Here is a 14,473-nt window from a genome sequence, read left to right as displayed (position 1 = left end):
TCATGGAAGCAGGCCCCGTACTAGCAGGCCATACACTTTTAGGGTTGGGCTTACTCCGATCCTAACGTCGAGTGTGTTCTCTTATCAGGGGGTATTTTTAGTCAATAAAATGAAATTGGGGCCCCAACTCACTTGCAAGAAAAAACAATCTTACCTGGGAGACTGCAGCCACATTCATTTTTCAATCTAGACCGAGAAAAAGACCGGTAGGGGGTCTATTGAAGCTATGCAGGGCCACGTGTAACTCAAAGGCACTTTATGGCAGTGCAATCTAGGGGTATACCCCCTTAAATGATCTTCAAATCGTGGAAAACAAATTTTTGAGACAACTTTTATCTATTCGTCAGGGTATTCCCTCATTCACTGCTCATGAGGAGCTTTGTATGACCTATATGTACGACGTGATAGCATTTTGCCCTGGGCCTCTGTGGTTACAAATATGGGCGGAGAAGGGGACCACATTAAATAAAGCGATCCTAAAAGATTGTATGGCACTTGACCATGCCTCCCAGGTGCTCTGGGATTAGTTATGTTGGAAAGAGTCTAATGAGCATGGGGAGAGGAGACCTTTTTATTATCCCCAAAGTGACACACCAGAAGGATAGGAATCTTGTCAAGGTTGCCTTCCTTGAGCAGCAGACTATAGCAAGGGAGGAGAGGGAGATACTGAAGCCCTGCGTATGTCGTTTTATTATGTTAAGGATCACCCAGAGAGTGGACCCATACTTACTGAGGTTCTTAAACTCAAATGGCCGCTTTTTATTGACAAGGTTCTGGTTCTATCTTTTCCACCTCCTCCTCGCCCGCCCCAGGGGACAGTACAAGGAAAACATTCTGCCGACCTGTGGCGGCGATGGAACATCTCCACAGGATATGGTTCATTTTATGATGTTTTGCCCATTTTATGATACCCCCAGAAAGTATTTTTTAATTCCTATCTTGAAAAAGTCCAATTTTAGGCAAGTAAGACCCGCTTTTATATTTTTACAAATGTTGTCAGGTAGTACTGCTTTTTAGGTGTTAATTATTTTAAAATATGCTATCTGCCTCAGGGCTTGCTGTGATTAATGAACTTGCCCTTCAATATTTTCCCTGGCACCATGCACTTTGCCTTGTTTAGCCTGCCTGTTCAACCATCAACTAGCTCCTGTGTGGGGTCCTACTTTTTATTTTGAGTGATTCGCTTATCTGGGATTAACTGTGTGTTATTGGAGCCTTGGTAGCTCTGAATCCTTACTTGTATATATTATTGTTAAACTTGGCAGTCCCCATGTGGATTGCATTTATTATATTTTAACTTGGCCTTTTATGGTTTTAACACATGAAACTGAACAAAGATTTATTTGATTTGACTGGGCAATGCAGAATACCTGTGTAAGTGCCTTATATTATAACAAATACTTTTTTTTGTGGCAGTGGCAATATATCTGACTCACTTAATTGCAGACGCACCAGTACAGGACATTGAACTACAAGAAAGATACACAGAGTTCACAGGTTTTTTTAATAAGAAAATGGAAGAAACCCTTCCTCCCTATCATAGTTATGACTGCCAGAATTTTGTTATTCATTAGTCAAAAGTCCCATGTAGTAGAATCTACACATTAACTCAAAGTGAAACTCAACACACACAAGAATACTTGGAAAAATACTAACAAATGAATTTAAATGATCATTCAAATCACCAGCTGTTTTACTACTATTCTGCATACCAAAGGCCACTGGAGAATGCCTGCACCCACTCTCAAACATTTAGCAAGGAAACAATCAGGAGATGAGTGCAAGACTGCCTTCTGAAGGTCCCTGACACTAGTGAAATGTTTACATTTGAACCTTGTTTGATCTAAGGGAACATTCAATGAGTTAAGATTCTCCAATTATTTACAATCAGCCACTTAATTCGACAATGGGGTGTATGTGGTGACTATGGTCCAAGTATCTATCTTGTTTCTCACTTTCAATTCAAACAAAGCTTCCCTATTGTTATTTTGGGATTTGTTGTATGACTTCTTTTGTTATCCACCTGGATACATTTTTCAGAATTGACCCATCTGTCTTTGAGGAGGTCTGATGAAAAGTTGGCTCATGGACCTCAGAAAAATAGTGCATTCAGAGACTGTGAGTTTGATTTCACTGATCTGCATATACCAACTGAACTTTGTTTCGTTGGGGTCTATCTTAATAGGGCAAAGTTAGACAACATGATTTTGACACCACTCATCTGTGGATGCCAACAACATTTTCACTGATTAGGATATTAACATGGTTGGTATAATATTTAGCATCTGCACAGACACATTTGTTAGTCTGGGACACATACTGCCACACATATTTTTTAATTACATTTGAGAATGCTAGATTTTCGTGCCAAGTACATTTCGTTGGTTCACCGGTCTCAGAAAGATCATGCTCACAACTCTGCATTTGACAATAAGCCTCTTTTTGGACAGAAGTGTTCAGCATACTACAATCTCCAATGGTATGTGAACATGTGTGTTCCTGTGTCACCTGTCCTAGGCATCTCACCTACTCTGTTCATGAGAAGAAGAGCCCATCTCAATACATAAAACAAACCACCTCCATCCCGTACCAGAGGCCTGGCATTTGGAATGAGTGTTGTCCTGAGGTATGTAATTCAAATCTTTTCAGGTGGGGTGCGCAATATTGGCCAGTGTAAATAAAAAATATAGACTGGAAGTAAACTGTGCAATGGAGATTATAATGACACTGAGCGTTGTTATGAATTATGATTATAGGAGTACACATAGATGTGTGCAACTTTTGGGAATTGATTGTCTTTGATTAATGCATGTGATAACATACAGGTGGCAGATGATGGAGTGATCTTTGCGAAACATTATACTGCCTGATGACTAAAGCATTGTGACTAACAATAAGTACCATCACAATATTTTAGCAAAAAAAACATATTGAAGTTGATGAAAATATCTGATACATGTATTGGAGCTGAAACATGTTGGCAGTTATCAGAAAATAATACAAGTTGGATGTTTGTTGGAATATAAGTATTATGTGTATGGTGCAAGCCAAACAAAAAGAAAGCAACATACTGTACATGGTCAAAATCAATGATCCATTCAAAAAGTAATTTGAGATGTAGTGGCTTTCCGGAATGAGAAGAGTACCGTTACTGCTTCATGTTGTATTGTGTTTTCAATACCTTCCTTAATTGTAGGAGTATTAAAGTAGTCCTGTTAGATGCAGGGATGCTAAGCCATATCCTGGGCGCATAGATGGAAAAGAATCATTCACTTTATATATACATATAGATACAGACTTATTTGTCTACAGTATGATGGTGATGTGCCTGTCTGCATACTACGAGCCACCTAGGATGGTGAGCTTTTCCACCAGATAGACAATTATAATGGGTTAGCAAGTGATGCAGCTGACTCTGAAGATGGTGCAGGTTGGCAAGGGGAGCCAGTGGAAACCAGAAGAAAGGTAGCCATTGTCTAAAAAAGAGGGAGAGACTATCTCAAAAGAAAACATCGGCACACAGACAAAATAGACATTGAATGACATTGGAAGACATTGGAAGAGATTGAGGAGGATCCTGCATAGGCTGGCGGTAAGAGTAATGGGCTGGAAGTACAACCTGGAAACAACAACCAAATGGGTATATCTTCGCAGAGCACATGCTAGGGTGGGTACTTACATTTCACTCTTGACTTTAATTAGTGGCAGAGTCAACCAGTCTGTGGTTCACAACTTGCTGTGTTGTAATGTTGCTGATCCACTCATCTTTTCACAATTTGTATTCCTGCACCTTTGTTGTTAATTCCCTATTTGTGTTTCCTCTCTATAGATTTTGTGATGCTCTTGGTGTCCCTTTATCAACTGGTGCTTCCATTTTCCCATACACACTGCTGCCTCTTATGCTCCTGTTCGTGTTTTTGTCAACAGCCCACTATCAGGAGCATGGGGTTAGTTGTTTAATGGACTGAGATTTTGGTGCTCAGATTGCCTGCATCAGTGTGTACTGAAATGTGTTCTGTTCCTCAAGATTCAACCCTTCTACTGTAAGCTGTACATCAATAACTTGTTAAATCCTACCTACAATTCTGAACCCAGTAGAAAAGATGCCTTCCGTTATTCTGTCTTTGTTAGAAACTCATCCTTTTTGCACTGATCAGTCCCATTGTTTGAGTGATACTGGGGCTTACTGGCTGGTAGGTTGTCATACCAATTACAATTGGTATGACAACCTACCTATAAGACCCTAGAACTGCATGCCACTCCCAGAGATAGTGCCTTAGTTAAAACCCATAGAAAACAATATAAAGTAGCACTCAGTAAGCGTAAGGAGGCCCTGAAAGAGGACGCTTGGAGTAAGCTCTCGGAAACTACAAGCATCAAGAGTAGTGCCAAGTTTTGAAGGATTATCAACAGCCCTTTTCTGGGAGTAGAGGTCGCAAATGCACTGGATGCCCATATTACAGAGAATGACTAGGTCAGCCATTTTGAGGGTATTATTCGTATACCTGTAAGACCCTAGCATATGGTAGAACATGTACGTTTAGAGGCCCAGTAGATTTAATGCACGTAAATGTGCACATCAGTGGGGCTGCTTTTAAAATAAAATTATATGCATTTTCGACTTTGGAAATTATGTTACCTCCATAGGATTAAACTACCTTATTTGAACTTATAGATCAACCCTTAATTCTGCCCAAGGAGACCCAAGGGTATGGTGAAATGTTAAATTAAGCAGGGACATCATAAAATATGTTGTATATGCCCTGGGTGAGTGGACAAACTGCCAATTTCGTTTTTTTCCTGTGTAGATATTAGCTCAATAGGCTAACATGGGAATAATTTAATAACGTATAACTATTGACAGGAGTGGGCTAAAATATTGATTCAAAGATTTAAAGTCATAATAAATCTAACAACTTGCCAATGTTAGATGTACTATAAGTATTACAGAAAATATGTTATAGAACTTGCTTTTCTAATGAGCCAAAATCCAGCATTCTAGCAGCTTTTCCTGATTGGCCAGCTTTTGACAGGCTGAGCCAGACTGCTCTGGTAAGGTGTGAAGTGGCCCACACAAAGACAAAGGACATCTGATAGGAAGAGATCTGCAGCTTCAAAGCATAAGGCTGGATGAGGGTGGAGTAGCTAAACTGGTCTTCAAAGAGGGAATGACAGGACAGGACACAGGCTGACCCCAACTTTCTGCTCCCCAGCTAAACAGGCGATTCAGTAATTGAATTAGTAGAGGAGCTGGAAGAGGAGTGTTTGGGAAAATTTGCCATGCTACAACTTTGGGTTACCCCGATCATAAGCTCCAGAAGAGCTTTCTGGGACAAGAATGGGCCACATTTTGGTGGAAGTTGTTATACCTGAGGGTGGCACCCTACACCCCAGAAGTCTGGGTACATATGGGTGAACTTCCCCAGTAACTCAGATCACTGCCTGAAACAACAAGAAGAAGGACTGCCGTTCTGGGCCCATGGACTGCACCAAGAGTCCTGCACTCGTGTGGACAACATTACATCGAAAGCTCGAAGAGACCCTTAAAGGTACGAATACAAGAACATTATCGGAATATTCATGGAACAGATACTCAACAATCCCTTGTTGAACACTTTTTAAAATATCATGGCAACCGCTTGACATTTGCTTTTGTGGGCATAAAAAGACTAAAAATACCGAAACGAGGGGGGGACTTGGACTTACTGCTACGCAGAGAAAAGAGCTCACTAATCATAGGAATGGAGACAGTGACAAAGGGCCTGAACCAGGAATATGAATGGCATCACTGGCTTTGAACCCCCTATGCTCCTGGTACTAGACAATGCATGGCGTCAATGTATATAGTTATACATTACCAACAATCATGTGATAGGAATAGCGACATTTTGCACCTAAGATTTTACTCTTCTGATATTGTCTTACCATGCAGCACAACTATAGCAATGATCAGTCCTCTCTGTGTTTCTGCAGGACTAATCTGCTCAGAAATGAATGTCTGCCCTGCACTGTACTAAAAATATGTGCTATTGGTTACAGTATAATATTGTGAATAATATTTAAAAAACAGCATCTGAACTTGTCCTTGACGATGATGTTAAATTGTGTATATTTGTTTTGCCTTGCCCTTCACACATAGGCCGTTTACCACTTTCTTCAGTTCTTCGTTGTTATCAATCCCCGATGCCTGGTTCCGTTTTTATCAAAGCCATGGCAAAACCTATGCTCCACAGGATAGGTAGAACTAATATACTAACGTGCATTTTATACTTTGTAGAAACACAAATATTAACTAAGACGTGCAGATTCTAGACATAGGGGACTTTGATTAGACTTCGTGCATTCTCTGTGTAGCATCACTAATAGATGTTGACAGTTCATATTCCGCCACTTGAAAATATAAGGGACTAACACCATTTACAAATGGCGGCCTTATTTCACGATGTCGACCTGTAATAAACACGTCAAAGTGCTATACGAGGTCTCAATCTACAAGGTTTTCTAAAAAAACATTATCTATGAAACTTGTGCAGTATCGCCTAGCCGGGTACGGGTTTTTTTTGTACACGAAGTAAAGCTGACTGTGAGCACTTGATGTGCCTGCTTTACTTCCGGATAACTCGCTTTAACTTCCGGTTGACAATAGACAACTGGTAAATCGGGATTTAACCCATGTACATACCGAACGCCGAGAACCACGAGCAGGGACCGATCTGCACCCTTCAGCTTTTTGCAGTAAGTTAAATGCCCATGGTGGGACCGTATGTCCGGCGAACTTGTGAATAGTCGCGTTTCTGTTAATTCGTTTTTTATACCTACGCGACTCTACAATGACTTTAGTTCTCCCCTTTCAACAAACATCCTTTGGGCACACAATCGTTTATAACAATGTGGGTGCCCCGTGACTCTCTATAACTATTGGCATAACAAGATGGGCGCTTAATTGAATACATACGCGATCCGCCAACAGTTTTGGGTTTCTTTCCCGACTCTCTGTTGAACTTTGTTCTCTGCCTATACTTAGGCTTTTATATAACCAGCCTCAAATAAGAAGGCCTATGTAAAACTATCGGCTTTTATGAAAATATTTTTAAACTATCAGTGCAAACGTGACATATTGTATCCAATGGAAGATAATTTGAACTATTTGTACACTATATATATGACTGGTCAAACCGCATACGTAGCCAACACCATGCATGTGAATTTTGCGGATAACCTTTTTCCTATCTAACAGCAATTAAAACGTTATGCAACTTTGTAACATGTTAAGTTACATGCACTATCTTGATGTTGTTTGATAATCATGTATTCTCTCAGTATATGCATGCCTTTATATTTGCTGGATGTGATTAATTGCACGCACTGTTCAAACTATTATGGTGGTAAACATCAGGCCATAAAAAAATCTGTATTTTTTACTAGAATTTACAGAAGAATATTGTTCTGCGAGTATTGAAACTCTTGTCTTTGGGATTTTGACAATATGGAAACAGTTGCATTATATGCTGCATTTGTGTAAATAGGTATGGCCCTTGCATATTGTTTATTATGTCTCTACTTATTGTCTCACTTTATTCACTACTTTTGCCTGGGACCCTTGCACATTTTCTTTCTGTGCCGCCAGAGGATACTAGTTGCTCGGTCAATCTGTGGCACTTGTGAAAGCACACTTTCCTGGACTTTCCCTAAATCACTTCCTTTTAGGTCCCACTTATTCTTCAATTTTTAGCACAAATCTTCCATTTTGGATCTATTATAAGTAGATGTGAATTTGTAATTATAACCACGCTTTCTGTGGTCTGACACACTTTTCCCTTACGATCTATGGATATCCATAAAAGAGCTTTGATGCAAATATAATAATAAAAATAATGGGCTTCCATCGCCCTCCTGCATCGAAAATACATCAACCACTTTTCACTCTAGGTGGTTTCTCTTTTGGTTTTTTGGGGTCAAATGCTACTTTGTTGTGTCTAAAACAATTCATCTATCTTTCTCTACAGCCTTGAGATAGCCCCGGCGCAAATCGCCAATAGGGGGCGAAACACGTGTCGGCTGTCCATGTTTCACAACACATCAATAAAGATGTCACATTGCAACCTGAAGTAGCCCTGTCTTCTATTTTGAAAATCTGAAAGAACGGATATTCATCCAAATAAGTACAATTCTGACCTTTCACGGAATACACACTCCTTTTCTCAAAACTCGTTTTCTCTTATGAAGCTCAAGAGGTCCAGAGCTTCGAGTGTGTCTCCATCTACTTATAAAAGCAGCTTATTAAAGCGTTGTTTAGCCTTGGAATCCTTGGACCTTTCCTGCCTGCTAGTAACTCGAATGTATGTATTCTCAAGGTCTAAACAACTTATCTGTCTTCAATCAGCAAACCAGTACTAACGAAGTGTACCATTGGTGTACGAGGACGCCCAATAGACAATGTGATCATATAATACTAGACGTGACAGACGTAACAATAGATTGGAAGAAGCATTTGACCCCACAGGTGCAACCATAAGTCGAACACCAAGTACAACCAACCTAATGTCGGCAAAAAGTACTTTCCAAGCTTTGGAAAAAGTTGCGAAAAAGGAAACCTCAAAATGGTGGGAGGGAGCATCCCTCAAAAAATATTTGGAACACAACTTAATTCCTCGCGGATTACGCATCTTGATCTTTCCCCCTATAGAAACTACAGCCCCTGAAAAACTACAACTATGGAAGAGAGCTCACTAATGATAGGAATGGAGACAGTGACAAAGGGTCTGAACCAGGAATATGAATGTCATCACTGGCTTTGAACCCCCTATGCTGATGGTAATAGACAATGCATGGCGTCAATGTATATAGTTATACATTACCAACAATCATGTGACAGGAATAGCGACATTTTGCCCCTAAGATTTCACTCTTCTGATATTGTCTTACCATGCAGCACAACTATAGCAATGATCAGTCCTCTCTGTGTTTCTGCAGGACTAATCTGCTCAGAAATGAATGTCTGCCCTGCACTGTACAAAAAATATGTGCTATTGGTTACTGTATAATATTGTGAATAATATTTAAAAAACAGCATCTGAACTTGTCCTTGACGATGATGTTAAATTGTGTATATTTGTTTTGCCTTGCCCTTCACACATAGGCCGTTTACCACTTTCTTCAGTTCTTCGTTGTTATCAATCCCCGATGCCTGGTTCCGTTTTTATCAAAGCCATGGCAACACCTATGCTCCACAGGATAGGTAGAACTAACGTGCATTTTATACTTTGTAGAAACACAAATATTAACTAAGACATGCAGATTCTAGACACAGGGGACTTTGATTAGACTTCGTGCATTCTCTGTGTAGCATCACTAATAGATGTTGACAGTTCATATTCCGCCACTTGAAAATATAAGAGACTAACACCATTTACAAATGGCGGCCTTATTTCACGATGTCGACCTGTAATAAACACGTCAAAGTGCTATACGAGGTCTCAATCTACAAGGTTTTCTAAAAAAACATTATCTAAAAAAACATAATCTATGAAACTTGAGCAGTATCGCCTAGCCGGGTACGGGTTTTTTTTGTACGCGAAGTAAAGCTGACTTGAGCACTTGATGTGCCTGCTTTACTTCCGGATATCTCGCTTTAACTTCCGGTTGACAATAGACAACGGGTAAATCGGGATTTAACCCATGTACATACCGAACGGCGAGAGCCACGAGCTGGGACCGATCTGCACCCTTCAGCTTTTTGCAGTAAGTTAAATGCCCATGGTGGGACCGTATGTCCAGCGAACTTGTGAATAGTCGCGTTTCTATATTCGATATTCATCCAAATAAGTACAATTCTGACCTTTCACGGAATACACACTCCTTATCTCAAAACTCTTAGGGAGTGCACCTGCGGAGCACTTTGATATTCAGCCCAAATGAAGGAGTCGACTCCCTGAAAGCAACAGGTTAAACGAGCTTCACCTGCATCATCACCAGCAAGAAGAAACCAGCTGACCACCTGCAGCTTGGCCAGATGCATTGTAGGAGACATAGTCCCAACATCCCAAGGAGCAACTCAGCATTTCTGGAAACTTGAATTGGTGTTGTGGACATGTTGGAACCCCAAAAGGACCTTCTGGGAGAAGTACTAGAAGTTTGGATGGAGACCTTTGGAGAATTTTCGGTTAAAAGCTTCATACAAAGACAGACCCGCCGCCGAGATTCAATGTGGCGATGTCGAACTGCGAAACGGACTGAAAGTTGGGTTTGCCCTACTGAAGCTTCAGAGCTCTTAGTCGTCAACAAGACTTCCAAGAGAAAAAGGGCCAAAAAGGGGACTAAGTCAGAAGGTAAAAATTTACCTAGGCACTACTGCTCACTATATCCGACCTGCGCTCCATCGCTGTCGACGTGATACTTTTGACTTTGTCCCGGTTGCAAACAGATGTCCCAAAATGGCTCTTTTGGCTTTTAGGCACTAGAAAGTGTTTGTTCTTTAAAAATTATTATCCCTGGTTCCCTACATTTAATTATTGTCATATTTGGTGCCATTTTAATCATAAACATATTTTCATATTTATTAATTGGTGTTGGATTTTTATTGTGTGTTGTGTCTTACTTATTTAAAATATTGGTGTTTTTAAATGTTTTATACACATGTCTCCAGGGACCATCCTGGGAACAGCAAAGGACTTCCAAAAATAATTTTAACTCATAATACAGTTGATGGTGCTTGCACAGTTTTGACACAGCGGAGGCAGTATTGTACCATTGCTGCTGCACCAAAGTCATAATCAGGCCCTTACTTTGGTCTCAATGTGAGAAGGAGGTTTACCTACATGCAAAAGAATGTTCATTTGCACTCCCTTGAGGACATCAATTTTTTCATACTTTATGAATCCATGTACTTGCTTATTGAAAATAAAAAAATGTCTTGTATACAGTTGTTCTTCATAGTATTATTACCTTTTAAACAGATTAGTTATTATTTACAGTGATATATGTAGAAGGATTGAGATAATGCACAACTTGGACCGCTAACAGAGATGAATGCAAGCACATGTTATTAAGGAAAGAGACAAATATCAATAGATGGGATGTTCACCATTACCCTTTTAGATCTTAAGCAGAAATAAAATAAAAAGTGAGCTTAGGTTTTGCCTAGTTGTAATCAAATCTATTCTGGCCATTACATAAACAAAGGTCTAACATAATGTTATGCTGTAGAATCATCAATGCCACATAAAGTAACATTTTTACATGTCTATTTATCATTTATTTGTCTCTTTACTCAAGCAAAACTCTACAATATTTAGAGATTATAGTCTGAAGCATAACTGAAAAACAAAAACGTTAAAAATATATGATGAAATCATTTTGATGAGATGTGTTTGTTATAGGAGATAGAAAGAGTAGCAAATAACATAGAGTAACCCTAGTAAAATAGAAATGTAATGCTATGAACCATAAACAAATGAACATGGAACTTGAATGAAAATAAATTGTGTTATTAATTACCTCCTTCTCCTTGATAAGAAATGCTTCAAGTAAATTCCTCTTGTCATCGCTATTCAGTTCTATGCGACTTGTTAAAAATGTTTTACGCAGAAAAGAATGCATATCTTTTATATTTTGATGTACAGTCTTGTGATTTCCCGGTAAGAATATCAAAGCGGGGTAAATATTGTAGAGCTGCAGGATAGAAGAAGAACAAGCATTAGCAATGACAATAGGTCTGGACTGTGAATGAAATGCTTTTTGTGTCATTGATGGGCTTATGCACTCAATATGTCATCATGCATCAATCATCTTAGCCCTCATGCATCCATTCGTTTATCCACTGACTCATTCAATTTAATTATTTATTACTTCTGTTTTGGAACTCAACTGAGATCGACATAAACAAAACAGCAATACAGCATTTGAAAGAATAATCAATACAGCATTATAAGAACATTCCCGGACAAGCATATTCCCAAAATACATAACACATACATATGCATGTCCGTTGAACAGCCTTAATCTGGATGTAAAGCAGGTCTATTACAACACACTCCATCACAAATTACTGAACTTTACAATATGCCAATACATATTGTCAATACAAAATGCAGTACAGTTTATGCTAAGTACAAAGGCCTAAAGAGTGCAAATGCACAAAACAGTCTAATTAAGACAAATAAAGTGCAAAGCACAAAGGCATAAATGGATCAAGCGAATTTGCGATCGCAATCGCTGCGAAACAGCGGTTGCGATTGCAAATTCCACTTCCGCAATGCATCAAGTGGAAAAGCAACAATTTGCGAATTCGCAAAACAAAGAATCGCTAAACCCATAGAAACCCCACTGCGATTCCTTAAAAGCGAATCGTCACATGATCTGCGAATTAAATAGCAAATTCGCAATCAAATAGCGAATTAGCAAACAAATCGCTATCCGCATGCATCAGCAATCGCACATAGCGAAAACACAATTTTTCGCAAAATACGAGTCGCAAATTAAGGAGAAGCTAAACCAGGTGGTAACCTTGAAGTCAAAGTGGGAAAAAAATGGAAATTACAAGCAGGTGTTGGCTAAATCAAACACACTTAAGGAGACTCATGAGGAGCGTGAGGAAAGTCACAATGGCAGGTCTATACATCGTGGCAAGGCGGCTGAGGCTCCAGGCTGCAGCCCAGAACATACGCAGGATCTATGAACGCATCTTCCAGCTGCAGATTACACTACTGGGACAGACTGAAGATGAGATCTACTCCAAATTCAGGCTCAATCGGGCAATAATCCTGAAGCTCATCAGAGACCATGCGCCCCTGATGCAGCACCCAACACGGAGGACCTATGCCGTGCCCACCCATGTCCAGGTCCTGTGCTGCCTGCACCTCCTGGCCTCCAGCAGCTTCCAGGGGATAGTTGCAGTTGCAGGGGGTGTATCCCAGAGTACACTTTCATGCTGCCTACAGAGTTTCCTGGACCCCATGCTAAGCCAGATCCATCACCACTTCACCTTCCCAACAACCCAACAGGACTTAATGCAAACTAAACAGGACTTCTATCAAACCGCCCATTTCCCCCATGTAATTGGCTGCATTGACTGCACCTACATACACATCTGTCCACCCGCAGAGACCGGAACCGCAAGTCATATCACTCCCTCAACATTCAGGTGGTCTGCAATTCGAAGACCATTATTACAGACATTGTGGCACAATACCCAGGGAGCACCCATAATTCATTTATCTTCTGGCACAGCGGCATACACACCCGCTTGGTCAGGGGTGAATTTGGTGGGGGACATCTCCTAGGTAAGTACACATGCCCACATAAAGTATGTTAAGACCATGTTGCTGCGCATAACAGGTACTGACCCTCTGCTCCTCCCTTCAGGTGACAGCACCTACGCCCTCCATTAATACCTCCTCACCCCATACCTCAACCCAGCAACACCACAGGAATGGAGGTACAATGGTGCGCATATATACACCAGAAATGTGATTGAGCGAATATTTGGCATGTTAAAGAGTAGATTCCGCATCCTCCACAAGACTGGCGGGGCCCTCAAATACTGGCCCGAGATCTGCTGCCGCATCGTGGCCGTGTGCGCCATGCTGCACAATATTGCCACCAAGCAGAGGATACCGGTGTCTGGTAGTGAGTCGGAGGGGGACGACCTGCCACCTGCACATGTGCATCATGCACACGGGGAGAATCCTGCTGAAGGTCACAGGCGCCGCGCGCACATCACACAGAACTGTTTCTATTGCATCCATACCCCTCACACAACACTGCACTCATGCTTTCCCAGTCCTGAGGCGAAAAGCCGGGGCTGGTGGTACGTTAACTTTGGCAAAATATTTTTAAAAGCTACTTCTGTTTTAAAAATTGCTCATTGTGTGGTGTCACTTCGATTTATCCTGTGTTGGCTCTGTTTGTGTTGGGCATTTCTCGAGCGGCCGCCATCAGCTGAGGCGTGCGCGCTGACGCCGCCCCCTACAGGCCACGCCCCCCACAGGCCACGCCCCCTTCACCTTCGCCTTCATAAGCGCTGATCTGCTAGCGCTTCCCTGATTGCTTTCCCAGTCCTGAGGCGAAAAGCCGGGGCTGGTGGTACGTTAACTTTGGCAAAACATTTTTAAAAGCTACTTCTGTTTTAAAAATTGCTCATTGTGTGGTGTCACTTCGATTTATCCTGTGTTGGCTCTGTTTGTGTTGGGCATTTCTCGAGCGGCCGCCATCAGCTGAGGCGTGCGCGCTGACGCCGCCCCCTACAGGCCACGCCCCCCACAGGCCACGCCCCCTTCACCTTCGCCTTCATAAGCGCTGATCTGCTAGCGCTTCCCTGATTGCTTTCCCAGTCCTGAGGCGAAAAGCCGGGGCTGGTGGTACGTTAACTTTGGCAAAATATTTTTAAAAGCTACTTCTGTTTTAAAAATTGCTCATTGTGTGGTGTCACTTCGATTTATCCTGTGTTGGCTCTGTTTGTGTTGGGCATTTCTCG

The 14,473-nt window shown here is 41.1% G+C and overlaps 1 protein-coding gene across 2 annotated transcripts in view; it reads right to left on the bottom strand.

Moving 5' to 3' along the window:
* Window positions 1-14,473, bottom strand: part of LOC144762422 (cytochrome P450 2K1-like) — a 579,377-nt gene that overhangs the window by 276,954 nt on the left and 287,950 nt on the right. For both annotated transcript variants that reach the window (XM_078647602.1, XM_078647603.1), the window contains one exon: window positions 11,497-11,670. In XM_078647602.1, coding sequence (XP_078503728.1) covers window positions 11,497-11,670 — 174 coding nt within the window. The remainder of the gene's footprint in view (window positions 1-11,496; window positions 11,671-14,473) is intronic.

Source organism: Lissotriton helveticus, chromosome 6 (genome assembly GCF_964261635.1).
Source record: "Lissotriton helveticus chromosome 6, aLisHel1.1, whole genome shotgun sequence".
NCBI classification, from domain to species: Eukaryota; Metazoa; Chordata; class Amphibia; order Caudata; family Salamandridae; genus Lissotriton; species Lissotriton helveticus.
This window is presented reverse-complemented; position numbering and strand designations above follow the sequence as displayed.